The 13075-nt window shown below is 48.4% G+C and overlaps 2 protein-coding genes across 6 annotated transcripts in view; one reads left to right on the top strand and one right to left on the bottom strand.

Moving 5' to 3' along the window:
- Positions 1 to 7082: 7082 nt before the first annotated feature.
- BAG5 (BCL2 associated athanogene 5) lies at positions 7083 to 10601 on the bottom strand. The gene is made up of 2 exons (XM_003792115.3): positions 10331 to 10601; positions 7083 to 8672 (listed from the first exon to the last, which is right to left on the bottom strand). Exon 2 carries the CDS (start codon positions 8642 to 8644, stop codon positions 7301 to 7303), a length of 1344 nt encoding a protein of 447 aa, XP_003792163.1. The 5' UTR covers positions 8645 to 8672; positions 10331 to 10601; the 3' UTR covers positions 7083 to 7300.
- A 77-nt stretch (positions 10602 to 10678) lies between these two features.
- KLC1 (kinesin light chain 1) overlaps positions 10679 to 13075 on the top strand; it is a 129059-nt gene continuing 126662 nt past the window's right edge. For all 5 annotated transcript variants that reach the window (XM_023514511.1, XM_023514510.1, XM_023514509.1 and 2 more), the window contains exon 1: positions 10679 to 10831. In XM_023514511.1, the coding sequence (XP_023370279.1) occupies positions 10709 to 10831 (123 nt within the window). In that variant the 5' untranslated portion in view covers positions 10679 to 10708. The remainder of the gene's footprint in view (positions 10832 to 13075) is intronic.

The raw sequence follows: 13075 nt of genomic DNA, 5'->3' as shown, positions 1-13075 counted from the left end.
TCCGGTGTCCTGGGCGCTGCAAAACCTGACCTTGAGCGCCTCCTGGTGGCTAAATCTGGGAGAATGTGGCAAGGCAGGTGCACTATTTGAAGGACCTTTACAGTCAAGGAACCAGTACAGGCTGGGTCTGTCTCCCTCTCCACCTGGGCTAGCAAGTGGGGCTAGACAAAGGGAGTCCGACCAGAGGACTATCTCCTAGCACCATGTTTTCCACCCTTTTTTGTCTCACAGCACACTTGAATGGATAAACTTCTGGGGCACACTTAAATTAAGATGATCCAAAAAAAAAAAAAAAACACCAAAAGAAAATATACTTACTGTACTTTGAACTTCTTTCGAAAGTAATTTAATTAATTTTTTTTTTTTTTGAGACAGAGCCTCAAGCTATCTCCCTGGGTAAAGTGCCATGGCATCACAGCTCCAGCAACCTCCAACTCCTGGGCTCAAGCGAGTCTCCTGCCTCAGCCTCCGAAGTAGCTGGGACTACAGGTGCCCGCCACAACGCCCGGCCATTTTTTGGTTGCAGCCATTGTTGTTTGGTGGGCCCGGGTTGGGGATTCGAACCCGCCACCTTAGGTATATGTGGCTGGCGCCTTAGCTGCTTGAGCCACAGGCGCCGAGCCAATTTAATTAATCTTAAAAAATTTTCAACACACCTAAGATCCTCTCACAGCACACCAGTTGAAAATTCGTCTTAGAGGTTCCCCTGGGACATCCTCTCAGGATTGAGCCAGCACAGGCCTGGTACCTGTGTGGATGTCCATAGGAAAAGTCACCATGCTGGACCTGGGGAGCCTCCCTGACGAGCATGAAGCCTGAGGCCGCCTGTGCCTGGTCTCTGTTCCCCATGAGGAGTGTCTGCTCTGGGGTGCAGTCCTGCCCCTCTTGGGGCCTGTCACAGCCTGATGGCCCAGGATCTGGCCCTGAAGATTTTAGCTGACCACCTGCTGGGCTCCAGCCTCAGGGCCTTTGCATGGGCTGCTCCAGGCCTGACACTGCCCCTATCCACAGGGCCACCCTAGCAGTCTAGTCGGGCTGCCCTGGGATGTCTGCTCCTCCCTTGAGCAGTTGGGTTAGGGCTGAGTGCTGCAGGATGGCTTTTCCTGGGAGGGTGGAGCCTGGGGTCCCCAGAGGACACAAGCCGTGGGCCACTGAAGGTGTCCTGGGCCTACAGGAGCTGCCTGCAGATAGGGCTGATACCAGATCTCAGGCCAGTCCTCCCCAGCCTCCCTGAAGGGAACAGGTTGACCCATGTCTCACCCGTACCTGGAGGCTGCCCTTTCGGCTCTCTCTGTCCTCAGGAACCCTGCTCCCACTGCCAGAAGCCAGCTCTCTGCCCCGCATCAAGGAAGGTTCTGATGAGTCACTGGGCTGGCCTTCCCAATGGAAGCTCCAGTATCTCAAGTGCCAGCCACCTGCAGCCTCCTTCATAGGTACTGCTAACACTCCCTCTGCAGCTGTGGGTGGAGCCAGGACTTCTAAGGACAGAAATCCTGTCCACCCCAGCTGTGTCCTGTCATTCAGGAGATGTCACACTCTGGGTCAGGGTTAAAACCCATGGGGCCAGTGAGTGGGCTGCTTCTTCAGGGCTTCGGGGCTCATGGATGGCCTTGTAGGGAGGGATTGTCTTTTTCTGGTCTTATTTCTGAGAGGGTGGTGGGTGAGGAACCAATGTGGACCCCCTCCCATGGGGCACACACCTACCTGCACAAAGTAGGCCAGAAGAGGCATGTCAGTATCTGCTGGGGATGAGGAGGTCTATCAGAGTGGGATGACCAGGTACAAGGTGGCCTCCCCGCGTGCAGGTCTGGCAGTGCACTGCTCTGCTGGGGGCCCATCCCAAAGCTGCCCTGTCCTCACAGGCTCTCAGGCCACCTCCCCTCAGTCCCAGCAAGGTGACCTGCCCTCCCCCCCAGTGGCTCCTGGTCCAGCCTGGCCCCCAGGCTCCCATGGTGGCTCCTAGGGACTTGCTACCAGTGTGACTGCCTGGGCCCTACATGGCTGTTTGTCACTGTGTTCTTCTTGCTGCTGCCTCACAGGAAGTGGGCACTGAATGTGAAGAAACTTCCAGCTTGTCAGTTGAGACACCCAGTCAAGGGAACACACTGCAGGCAGTGCTCTGTTCCACCCCCTACACAGCGGGCTCTGGCACTCTGCATGGCTTCCAACTTGTCAGCCTACAAGCTACCCTCTCTACCTCCTTCAGGAAGCCCCCCCCAAGACTTCTCAATCAGCCAGATTCACCCAATGCTCTAAGTCCTCAGAAAGCCACGGATCCCTGTGTGGTAGTGTGTGCTGTGGCCCACTGGGGGTGTCTGCCGGGGTGGCCATGGTCTGTACCTTCTTTGCACCTGGCACCTAACAGGCAGGTGCAGGTGGTATTTAAACAGACACAGTCCACCCTAAGCCTTCATCTGTCAGTGGGTTTCCTTCAGGTACTTCCCCACCCAGTACCCTGAATGGTTCCCTCATTTAGAAATATCTGACCCCGACATAGCCCCTCCCAACACTGTCATCTGCCTCATTCTGAGAATTTTATTTATTTTTTTAGACAGAGCCTCAAGCTATCGCCCTGGATAGAGTGCTGTAGCATCACAACTCACAGCAACCTTCAACTCCTGGGCTTAAGTGATTCTCTTGCCTCAGCCTCCCAAGTAGCTGGGAGTATAGGCGCCCGCCACAGCGCCTGGCTTTTTTGGTTGTAGTTGTCATTGTTGTTTGGCAGTCCTGGGCTGGATTCGAACCGGCCAGGTCTGGTGCATGTGGCTGGCACCTTAGCTGCTTGAGCAACAGGTGCTGAGCGAAGTTCTGAGAATTTTAAATGCACATAAAACAGTTTTTTCTGCACAGGGCTAGAAAGCTTCACTCAATGACAGCTTAACCAAATTTAAAATGAAGCATAAATACAGCTCAGGAAATGTAAGATGACCTCAGATACATTGTAACTAGCAAGGGTGACCTCAGACCTGCCTCCTGGGGGCTCTCAACCTGGGCCCAGCTTGCCAGGGTATTGTCCTTCAGTCCCCACTACACCGCTCCGTCCCACCTCAAGGCTCTCCTGTCCCATTCCGTCTCCATGGGCCCCTCCCTAATCACCCTGGGTATCTGCCTGTGCTTCCAACACCAGGTGTAGGTGTTTATGCCTAAGGCAGATTCATCACATTTTTTTTTTTTAAACAGTCTCATTTTGTTGCCCCTTGGTGAGTATTGTGGAGTCATAGCTTACAGCAACCTCAAACTCCAGGGCTCAAGTGATTCTCTTGCCTCAGCCTCCCAAGTAGCTGGGACTACAGGCGCCCACCACAATGCCTGGCTATTTTTTTGTTATTGTTGTTTAGCAGTGCTGAATTCAAACCTGCCAGCCCTGGTGTATGTGGCCAGCGCCCTAACCACTGAGCCACAGTTGCCCAGCCTACATCCTTTATCTAACTAGACTGTAATTTCTTTGGGGACAATGAGGGTATGATGGATATTTTTCAGTCTTTAGCACAACACTAACCCATATACTAGGAGTTTGACTGATGCTGTTTCTAATGTCCATAAGTAATAAGAATCCTAATATAGCATAGTTGTCTGTGTGGCAGAGGACTTATTAAAAATCTTAAATTTCCCCCAAAGGAAAGGGTTTATTCCTTTTTAACCTGTACAACTTGTTTCCTTTTGCTTCTGGGCCTGTAATGCATTTGCAGCTCAACAGGCCGTCTCTGCCACTCTATCTGGATCACCCTGGCACAGAAACAAAGAGAAGACAAAGAAAAGAACAGGCTAGAGACAGGTTGATGCTAGTAAGTAATGGATTTACAACAGACAGGCATTCAACTGCCCAAAGGAAACAGGCCCATCTGCGATCCAAGTACACAGGCCTGACCTGAGCTAGGGAGGAGGGGTGGACGGAGGCTGAGGAAGCCTGGAGTCAGAAAACCTCACCAACTATGGAAAGTCTGAATGCTAATACAGCTGCCACATTTACCTAGGGGCAGCGAGGATGAGGTTCAACAGCGTACCTCAGGTGGCGCCTGTGGCTCAAAGGAGTAGGGCACTGACCCCATATGTCGGAAGTGGCAGGTTCAAACCTAGCCTTGGCCAAAAATTGCAAAAAAACAAAACAAACAGACAAACAGCGTACTTCAACCCAACCAGACCACACCCCAGAGCTGCTGCTCCTATCTATAAATAAGGTCAAGTATTATTCCTATGAGACCTGGGCATCCTCTTGAGCAGTACAGTGTGAGGTCATGACACACTTCCTGCCATTCCACACACAATTCCTGGGCTGTGCCTGCTCAGCCCCCAAGCCTGGCCCGCTCGGCTCTGTAAGAAAGGGCCCCTTGCCCAAGTCAGCACAGAATGCGTAGCCAGACTCACATCCGTCTTCACATGGCAAAGAGAAGCTATGAAATTCATTTTATTTCATGAATAATTAAGGGTATACTAATATATATATCTCAAAATAATGCTGAATTATTTGAGACACTATTACAACAGTCATACAGTTAACAGAGAGAAGACAGAACACACCTATATTATACATTAAAATCAATGGCAAATATTTCTCCAATTATTCTTAAAAGAAAAATACCTGACCAGTTAAAAGCTGAAAAGCTTTGCTCAAAAAAACCCTGCATATACAGAATAAGCTTAGAACCTCAAAAACTAAATAAAAATTAGCAAAGCAAACGGGAAACCATTTTTAGCCAAACTTTTCAAACATACTTACATCAAATATATGCGCATTTTAGCAAACCAAGCATGAGGCTGTGCTTTGTGGGCACACTCATTATACTTAATAGCGACTTCCTCACAGGTTGACTGGCTTTATTTAATCTGTTTGGGTGAAGAATGATCTGAAAGCAATGCTGACTATTAGGCAAAAACAGCCACATTCAAAAACAGATTGTACCATTTAACGCAGACCCAAGGCCACACGTTTGGGGGGGTAGGTTTTACTTGCAGTCAGATACTCTTCACGTAAGATCACACAGCACAATGCTGTAAGCCCAGGCTCAGATTTACAGGTACTTCCTTCGCTTAGTAACACACACAGCTCCCAGTGAGGACTGAGAACGGCTGGATCTGGTATTCCAGTGCCACCAGGGCTCTCTATGGGAGAAGAACCATCCAGCCCAAGAACTTGAACAGATGGAAGATGGAAAAAAGCCATGTCTAACAGCCACTTGAGGCCAATGTAATCATTTCAGTGATCAAAATAACCTGTGAAAGACCCACAAAGACCGTGGGAGATGCTGAGCTTATTAGCTGTGGAGGTCTCTACAAAAGTCACACAAAATACTTTTCGGTTTGAAAAGAATGGCAAGGAAATCTTTCAAGAAACAATGGGCACTTTTAAAGGGAAGGCTAACATTTAACTTTCAAAAATGAAATTAAAAATTAAGTAGCAGAACCTGGTGGTGAAGGATATGTCTGAAGTGTTTATAGGGTAACCCTGATTTCCTACTGCTATGATTAAGATACAGCTCCAATTTTAAAAGTCTTCAAGATTTTATCAGCACTTTAAAATTATGATATAGAGGAGCAATCTTAAAGCTACTTTGGTCAAATGAGACTCCCAGTGACCTGCAGTGACAGCCCACAGTTGCCGGGTGCTGGACCTGGGTTGCGAGGGGGCTCAGTGCCCCAGAACCCCATCTGCCCCTTGACCTACAACCCAACATTTTTTGAACATTTTTAGTAGGAAAGACCTATCAAGGGCTTTTAATGATTGGGGAACAGTCAGAGACAAAGTGAAGATTTGTTTAGGGCTATGCTTTTATCATCCATTAAGTAAAGATATTCCATTATCTTTTACCTGTTTAAAGTGACAATTTCCCTACAAAAAGTTACAAAATATCTCTGAAAGAGAATTACATTACCATGGACTTCAAAAGCTGCACTCCAACAGGATTATTCTGTGAAAGGTGACTACAGGTAGAAGAGTCTGTTAGTTGTAATGCTGGGACCGACACATTACCAAGGCACTTCAGAACTTTGGGAAATTAGTTTGTTCACTTTAACAGGCAACTGTAACATTGCATCCTCAGAAACCATTTACAGAAATACATATACCCTTTACCAGAATAAAAAATCTTCATGCACGATAGTCTTTAATGGCTCTTTCAGGCAATAAAGAAACATCCACATGCCAGCAACATGAGCTAAGGAGCTCCCCAAGTGCCCAGGGCAAGCCCTTCATTTCAGCAGGTGATATTCAAGATGCGCAGTCAACAGCTAAGTTCCTCTGAAAAGCTATAAAGACCTGGTCCTTCAGGGTTACTGACAGTGTCTGCTCTTAGATGTCGTAAGGTAGCACTGGGTATGTGTAACAAGTTTGTCCAATAGGCAGCTTTGGATGATAGAAGGAAAGTACTAATGCTACATCCGGACTTTCTGCTTAGTTTTAGTGTAACCTCACATTGGTAACTCATCTCCAGTTTTCACTCTCCAACTACAGGTATGGGTGTTTTTTTTTCCCCTTTTAAGTGGTCCATTAACTTCATTTAAATATTCCCATCCTTACTATTTACTCTCTAAGGAAAATTGTTAAGCTCAGATTTTACAAACAAAAACAACAATTTGAAGGTATTAATAGCTGGTGCTTTATGCCTTCTCTTCAATGAAGTCTCAAGGGTTTTTGGACTATTCGTTTTCATAATTTTCTTATCTTGCACACAAAAATAAGATTCCCCCTTTAAAATGCAGAGCATGGGAGAAATAATACTGTTTTTCAAACAAAAAATGTTTATATAAGAACAGATGGTCCAAACAAACAAAAAGAATTAAACTGGGTGGGACCAATCAGGCTCTGTAAGTGGAAAAAAAATTCTTCTGCTTTATTCAGCACAATAAAACTCACCATTTTACTACTTCTGTGTTTGGACCTTACTCCTATTTCACCAAAAATTTCCCCTCTCTCATAATTTTTCTATGATTATGTAAGGTTATGTCTATTTTTAGATCCTGAAATATCTGCATTTTAATCTTGCACAACCCATTTAAAATTAGTTACAAAAGCTGCCTCTATTTCATTTTCTGATTAAAAACGCAAAAAAAGGACAAACCAAACAAACCACACCACATCATACAGATAATGATCCAAATGGAAAAGTTAATGTGCTGTAATGATATTTGTTTTGCAACATCAAAAGCAGCAGATACTATAATTTGCTTAAATCATAAATACTGAGATTGAAATATGCATGTATAAATCACATTTAGGCTCAATGAACTGAAAGCTCTCTATAAATACATAGAAGTATATATAAAGTGCAAAACAAGCAATATCAAACGTGAGATCTCTGGTATTTTAGTACTCCCATTCATCGGATTTCAAGTCGAGATAGCTGAGAATATTCTGGGCAAGCTTCACTGCCTGCTTCCTGGCAGCCTTGCACTTCTCCTCTCCCTGCGGATCCACAGCATCCAGGGCCAGCAGCTGCTTGGTGAGCAGCTCTTCCAGCCGGATGTAGTTCTTATCAGTTCGATTGCCATCAAATGAAAGAACTTCCCCTTGGATCTCTGACAAGTTTCCAAGGACGTCCCAGACTGCTTTATGGGATGGGTGCTCCTCACAAGCAAAAAGCTTCCTTTTCTCCAGGGCCTCCTTTAAGTCAATGTAGGTTATCAGCGTCTGCACTTCGATGACCGCTCTTCTCCTGGCTTCCCGGATACAGGGGTTTTTTTCTAGACTTACCTCATCCAACTGTCCAATCAAACTCTGCAATTCTGTTTTGGAGCTCAGGTACAACTCAGAAGGGTTTTGAGCTTGGAGAAGTTCATTTTTTATTTCTCTCATTCTCTTGAGGACCTTTTCTATTTTTAAAATGGAGTGATTCTGTCCCAGGTCAAATGCTTTGGTAGTGTCTGCTTCCTCTTCCAAATCCAAATATTTCAATAATTTGTTGATATCTTCTACTACCTCCTTCCGATAATTTCTGATTTCTGTACGCCCGCACACATCTAAAGCATCCAGATCTGCAATCAAGCCTGAGAGCACACAAGATAAGTGCCTGCAAGTCTCATTACTGGTCACTCCCATCAGAAGTGCAATCAGAGTGCCTCTGGCCTTGTTCACCTCACACATCACAGAGTTAATTTTGGCAACAGAAGGATGTATATCCTCAGAGAGCGGCAGGGAAGGCTGCTTCTTCATGCAGTCTTCAATAATCTCTTGCACTGCACAGATTTTGGTTAAAGTGTGATATCTTGCTTTCCGCAAGGAGATCTTCCCTCCAGTTTTAACATGTGTCAGCCTCAGAATGATATCCTGGATACCTTCTTCAAATTCATCAGTTACACAGTTGCCTCCACTATAAAACGGCACAATTTTCTCTCTCACGAGGGACTGGGCTTCCTTAAAAATGTTCTGTATCTCAAGCCGGTGTGGGTGGTTTGCATTCTGCTCCAACTCTTTGAGAAGACGCTCTGTCTCTTGTGCTGCCCTCTTCCTAGCTTGCTGAATGTCTCCTTTCCCTTCAGTATCTACAGAGTCTATTTCAAAAAGTTGCTTTGTTAGAATCCTCTCCAGTCTCTTGTAATTCTTGTCATCTGACAGCCCACTGAAGCTGACTACTTGCTGTTCTATACTTTTTACTTCCTTTTGGATTTCCTGAAGCCTACTAATAGAAGGGTGTTGGTTTCCCATATCCATACTTTTGTAGTGTTCAGTTTCACAAGCACTAAAAGATGACAAGAACGATAACTTATTACAGCACCAAGTCTCTGCAGAATACTAATTGTATAATAATTCATTCTAAAATTTTCATTTTTAAAAGACAGACTTTATGGGCGGCGCCAGTGGCTCAGTGAGTAGGGTGCTGGCCCCATGTACCAAGGGTGGCGGGTTTAATGAAAAAATAGCTGGGTGTTGTGGTGGGCGCCTGTAGTCCCAGCTACTTGGGAGGCTGAGGCAAGAGAATCGCCTATGCCCAAGAGTTGGAGGTTGCTGTGAGCTGTGAAACCACAGCACTCTACTGAGGGTGACAAGGTGAGACTTTGTCTCTTAAAAAAAAAAAAAGATAGACTTTACAAAACGGTTTGTTATTGTAATCCAATAGACAGTCATACTCCAGTACATGAAGGATGACTTGTCAACTCCTGAAAATAACCTAAACATGAGAAGAAACAGCAGTTACTGTAATGACTGTACTGGTGAGTAGGAGCTGGAGCTCTGAGCCTGGGAATTCCAAGTTTCTCCAAGTATGTAAGACAGCAGCACATGGCTTTATAGGAGGTTGAACCTTAGAAACAGCAAAAATGGTAATACCTATAAGTCTTAACGTTGAAACCAGGAAGGCACCATTGTGGAAGGTGAAGCAGTAGCTCTTCCGACCTTCCAAACACAATAGATAACTCCTAGTTTCCAGAAAAAGTAACTGTAAACAAAAGAACCTGAGCCACTGAAACCAGTACCAGTGGTTCCCAGGCTCTCATCCTCTGTAGCTGAGTGCACTTCTCCACCCCACCCTGGTAGGTCCTCGCACATCTCCCCTGAAGAGGTCTCCCTGCAAAAGCACAAAACTCCACGGTAAAGGAAGAGAGGCAGGAATTACGTTGAAGGCACCATCTTGGGTTTCCCAGGACTGGCACCTCCGCAGCACCTTCCATGCTCCACTCCCCCCGCAAAACCGTGGCAACTACGAAAGATTCACACTCGCCTCCCTCTAGAAGTCTGAAGTCTGAAATGACTTGACGCACTTTTCACGCTCTTGGGTTTCTATCAAACGGCTCACTCGAGGCGGATAATCAACTGAAACCAATGCCTGGGGCTGTCTGAACCAAGAAAATGTCTCCGGAGGCCACCGGCCTCGCTGCCCGCCCGCTTTCTCCCTCCCTTCTCAGAGTTTTACCCAGAAGCGGTCTGAGCTGGTGGAGGTCTTGGCTCCCCGTGGTTGAGGTGGCGAGGTGGAAGATCAGCCCTTTACGGGGTGCGGCACCCGAGCTGAGCCGCAAGCTGCATCCCTCTCGCCCCTCCCGGCTAGGTCTGAACGGGGCAGCCGGAGAAGGGGCCGGCGGTGGCGGCGGCAGCTACTGGCCGCAGCGGCCGCTCCGGGCTTCTCGGCCCGGGTCCCCCGACGCTCCCGTGGGCCTTGACCTCACAATGGGCGCGCGGGGGCGGGGGTCGCGCGGGGCACCCAGCGAGAAAGAGAAGACCGGGCAAGACACCCGCCGGGAAGGGGTCCTGGCCAAGGAGGAGGAGGCCCCAGCAGTCTCGCCACGTCGGATCCAGAACTGGGGACGGCGCCCAGTCCGGCCGGGTCCCGCCAGGGAGCAGAGTCCTGCGTCCAGCCCCCACGCGAGGGGAGAAGACCCCGCATTCCCGCCACGCGGCGCTCACCTGTCCCGCCCGCGCCATCTCGCGCTCGGCTGCCGACGCCTCCACGACAGCCGCAACTCCAGGCGTCCTGCGGGCCCGGCAGCTCCGCCCTCGGGGCGAACACCCAAACCCCGGGAAAACCTTCTCCGGCGTTCGCGCCTCGCCGCCCACCGCGCTGCGCCCGCCGCTAGCGGTGCTGTAAGGCAGCCTGAGATGGCCGCCACCAGGGAGTGGCCACTGGGGTCCGCCCGCAACGCCCCCGCAGCCCGTCACGCCTCAGGGAAACCGCACGGTCGGCCGCGTCGCTCCGCTCCCCCGGGCTTTGCGACTCTGCCGTAAGGCAGCCCCTCCCGCTGTCGCGACGCTGCCGTGCGTGGCGGGAAGGAAGGGCGTGGGGGGATGGCATCCTTGCGGCGCGGGAGGAGGACCTTTCTCCCACCTCTCCGCCGCTCCTTCGCTGGTCGCGGCTGTCAGCTTGCACCGGATCGCGGTGCCAAGTGCAGGGATGCAGCGCCCAGCCGGGTAAGTAGGGAGCCTGGGGAGGTTGGGCCTGGAGGGGCGACCGCACACCCGTCACAGCCTTTACCCCGGAGCCCCGGGCAGGGGGCGCCCGGACTTCCCGTCCCGAGCGGGGAGCCCCCAAGGTTCCCGCGTCTGCAGCCTCGGTCCGGTGGAGCTCAGAGTGCCGCCGCCCCGCCGGGAACTGTTAACAACTTTTTTAATTATAACGGAGTCAGGTAGCAAGCTCGTACGTACCTCATTTATTTTCGAGGATAGCTTCGTGTATTTCTTAAATTTAAAGAGCTCTTGACGTGGACGGAGTGTAATTTTTCGTTTTTTGTTTTGGCTTCGTTAAGATTATTAGTACTTTTCTTCAAACGGTGGCCAACTTTATCATCCTACCCAGAAATCTGTGGGACTTGAAGGACTTCACGTAGAGTAGTCGTTCTTGTTTGCAGACTCTGCGCGCGTGTGCGTTTGTTACCGGTCAAAGATCCTCAAAGAATGTCTGTAGTAAGAAAGAATGGCAAAAAGTTGCTCTTCCTGGTCAGCCTCCCTGGCTCACGCCTGTAATCCGAGTAGTTTGGGAGGCACAGGCAAGAGGATTCCTTGAGTCTAGGCGTTGGAGATTGCAGTGAGCTGTGATCCGACCACTGCCCTCCAGGGCCAGAACTCCGCTCTTTAAAAGAAAAAAAAGAAGAAGAAAAAAAATTGCGACTGGGCGCAGTGGCTCACGTCTGTAATCCCAGCACTCTGGGAGTCTCAGACAGGTGGATTGCTTGAGCTCAGGGGTGCCACCGGCCTTAGCAGAGCAAGACCCCGGTCTCCAAAAATAGCCAGACGTTATGGGTGGTGCCTGTAGTCCCAGCTACTTGGGAGGCTGAGGCCAGAGAATTACTTGAGCCCAAGAGTTTGAGATTGCTGTGAGGTATGACAACACAGCACTCTACCAAAGGTGACAAAGTGAGACTGTGTGTCCAAAAAAAAAAATTTAAAAAAAAATTGACTTTCTTTGAGAAGGATGTTTGTTTAAGGAAGGCCTAAGCCTTGATTCCATGCGACAGGTGCCAATGCTATGGGATGGCCTGCAGATAGAGTATTTAAAAACAAAGCTCACAAGCACTAATGCTTCATTTACCAACGGGCTGATGAGGGAGGCTGGAAAGCTTAGTTTAAACAATAATTAAAGGCAGGGTAAAAAAGAGGCAATTAAGAACTGCAAAATATGCCAGCCTGTAACTTTTCATTTCTTTTTGGCTGTGGATACTTGGACACTTTTATAATTGTGGCTTTGAAGTTTTGTCTAGTTTACAGTTTAGACGAAGAAGTACCAGGATAGCTTTTTGCCCAGGCTCCAGCTGCTGGCTCAGTTCTCTATTGCAGTGGCCATAGCCCTGCTTCTCTTACTGGAACATAGAAACCCCTTCAGCATCTCAGGCTTTGGGCAGAAAAATGAAAAAGTTCTGGAAAGTTCAACCAAGAACTTTCCCCAGGGTGAGAATTTTCCCTAGCTTATTCTGTGAATTACTGCCGGGAAAAAAAAACCAAAACCCTGTACTCAAAGATTTCTCCATTGCCATATAGGTTTTTTGTTAAAATAAATCTTACCGTGGGTGTGATCTTCAAGATGTGGCCTCTCTCCCTTTTGTAGTCCGAGTGACAAGTAAGCCTGTGCTGTGCACCTGTCTGACTGCCCACACTTGTCAAAGGGGATGATTGTGAGTGCGATAATGCTAGAAGGTGGAGTGACTGGGCCATGAGTCAGAGCTTGCTCAGTGCTGGCATTTCAGCTTGACACAGTCTCCCTGTGTCACCCAGGCTAGAGTGCAGTGGTGTCATCATAGCTCACTAGAGCCTCAGACTCCTGGGCTCAAGTGGTCCTCCTCCCTCAGGCTCTCCCCCACCCAGTAGCTGGGACTATAGGTGTATATGGCTGGCTAATTTTTCTATTTTTAGTAGAGATGGGGGTCTTGCTCTTCCTCATGCTGGTCTTGAATCCTGGGCTCAAGCAATCCTCCCACTTTGGCCTCCCAGTTTTTTTGTTTTTTTTTTTTTTTGAGACAAACTCTCAAGCTGTCGCACTGGGTAGAGTGATAACTCACAGTAACCTCCAACTCTTGGGCTCAAGTGATCTTCTTGCCTGTTTTTTCTTTTCTCTCTTTTTTTTTTTTTTCTTTTTTTTTGAGACAGAGCCTCAAGCTGTCCCCCTGGGTAGAGTGCCATGGCATTACAGCTCACAGCAACCTCCAACTCCTGGGCTCAAGC

The sequence above is a fragment of the Otolemur garnettii genome, unplaced genomic scaffold (genome assembly GCF_000181295.1).
Source record: "Otolemur garnettii isolate 467f Iridium unplaced genomic scaffold, OtoGar3 scaffold00054, whole genome shotgun sequence".
Taxonomy (NCBI): domain Eukaryota; kingdom Metazoa; phylum Chordata; class Mammalia; order Primates; family Galagidae; genus Otolemur; species Otolemur garnettii.
The sequence above is the reverse complement of the archived record's forward strand: the minus strand, read 5'-3'. Positions and strand labels throughout refer to the sequence as shown.

What these genes read in the sequence shown, in the direction of transcription:
- BAG5 (XM_003792115.3), bottom strand. Translation starts at nt 8,644, where the DNA reads ATGGATATGGGAAACCAACACCCTTCTATTAGTAGGCTTCAGGAAATC.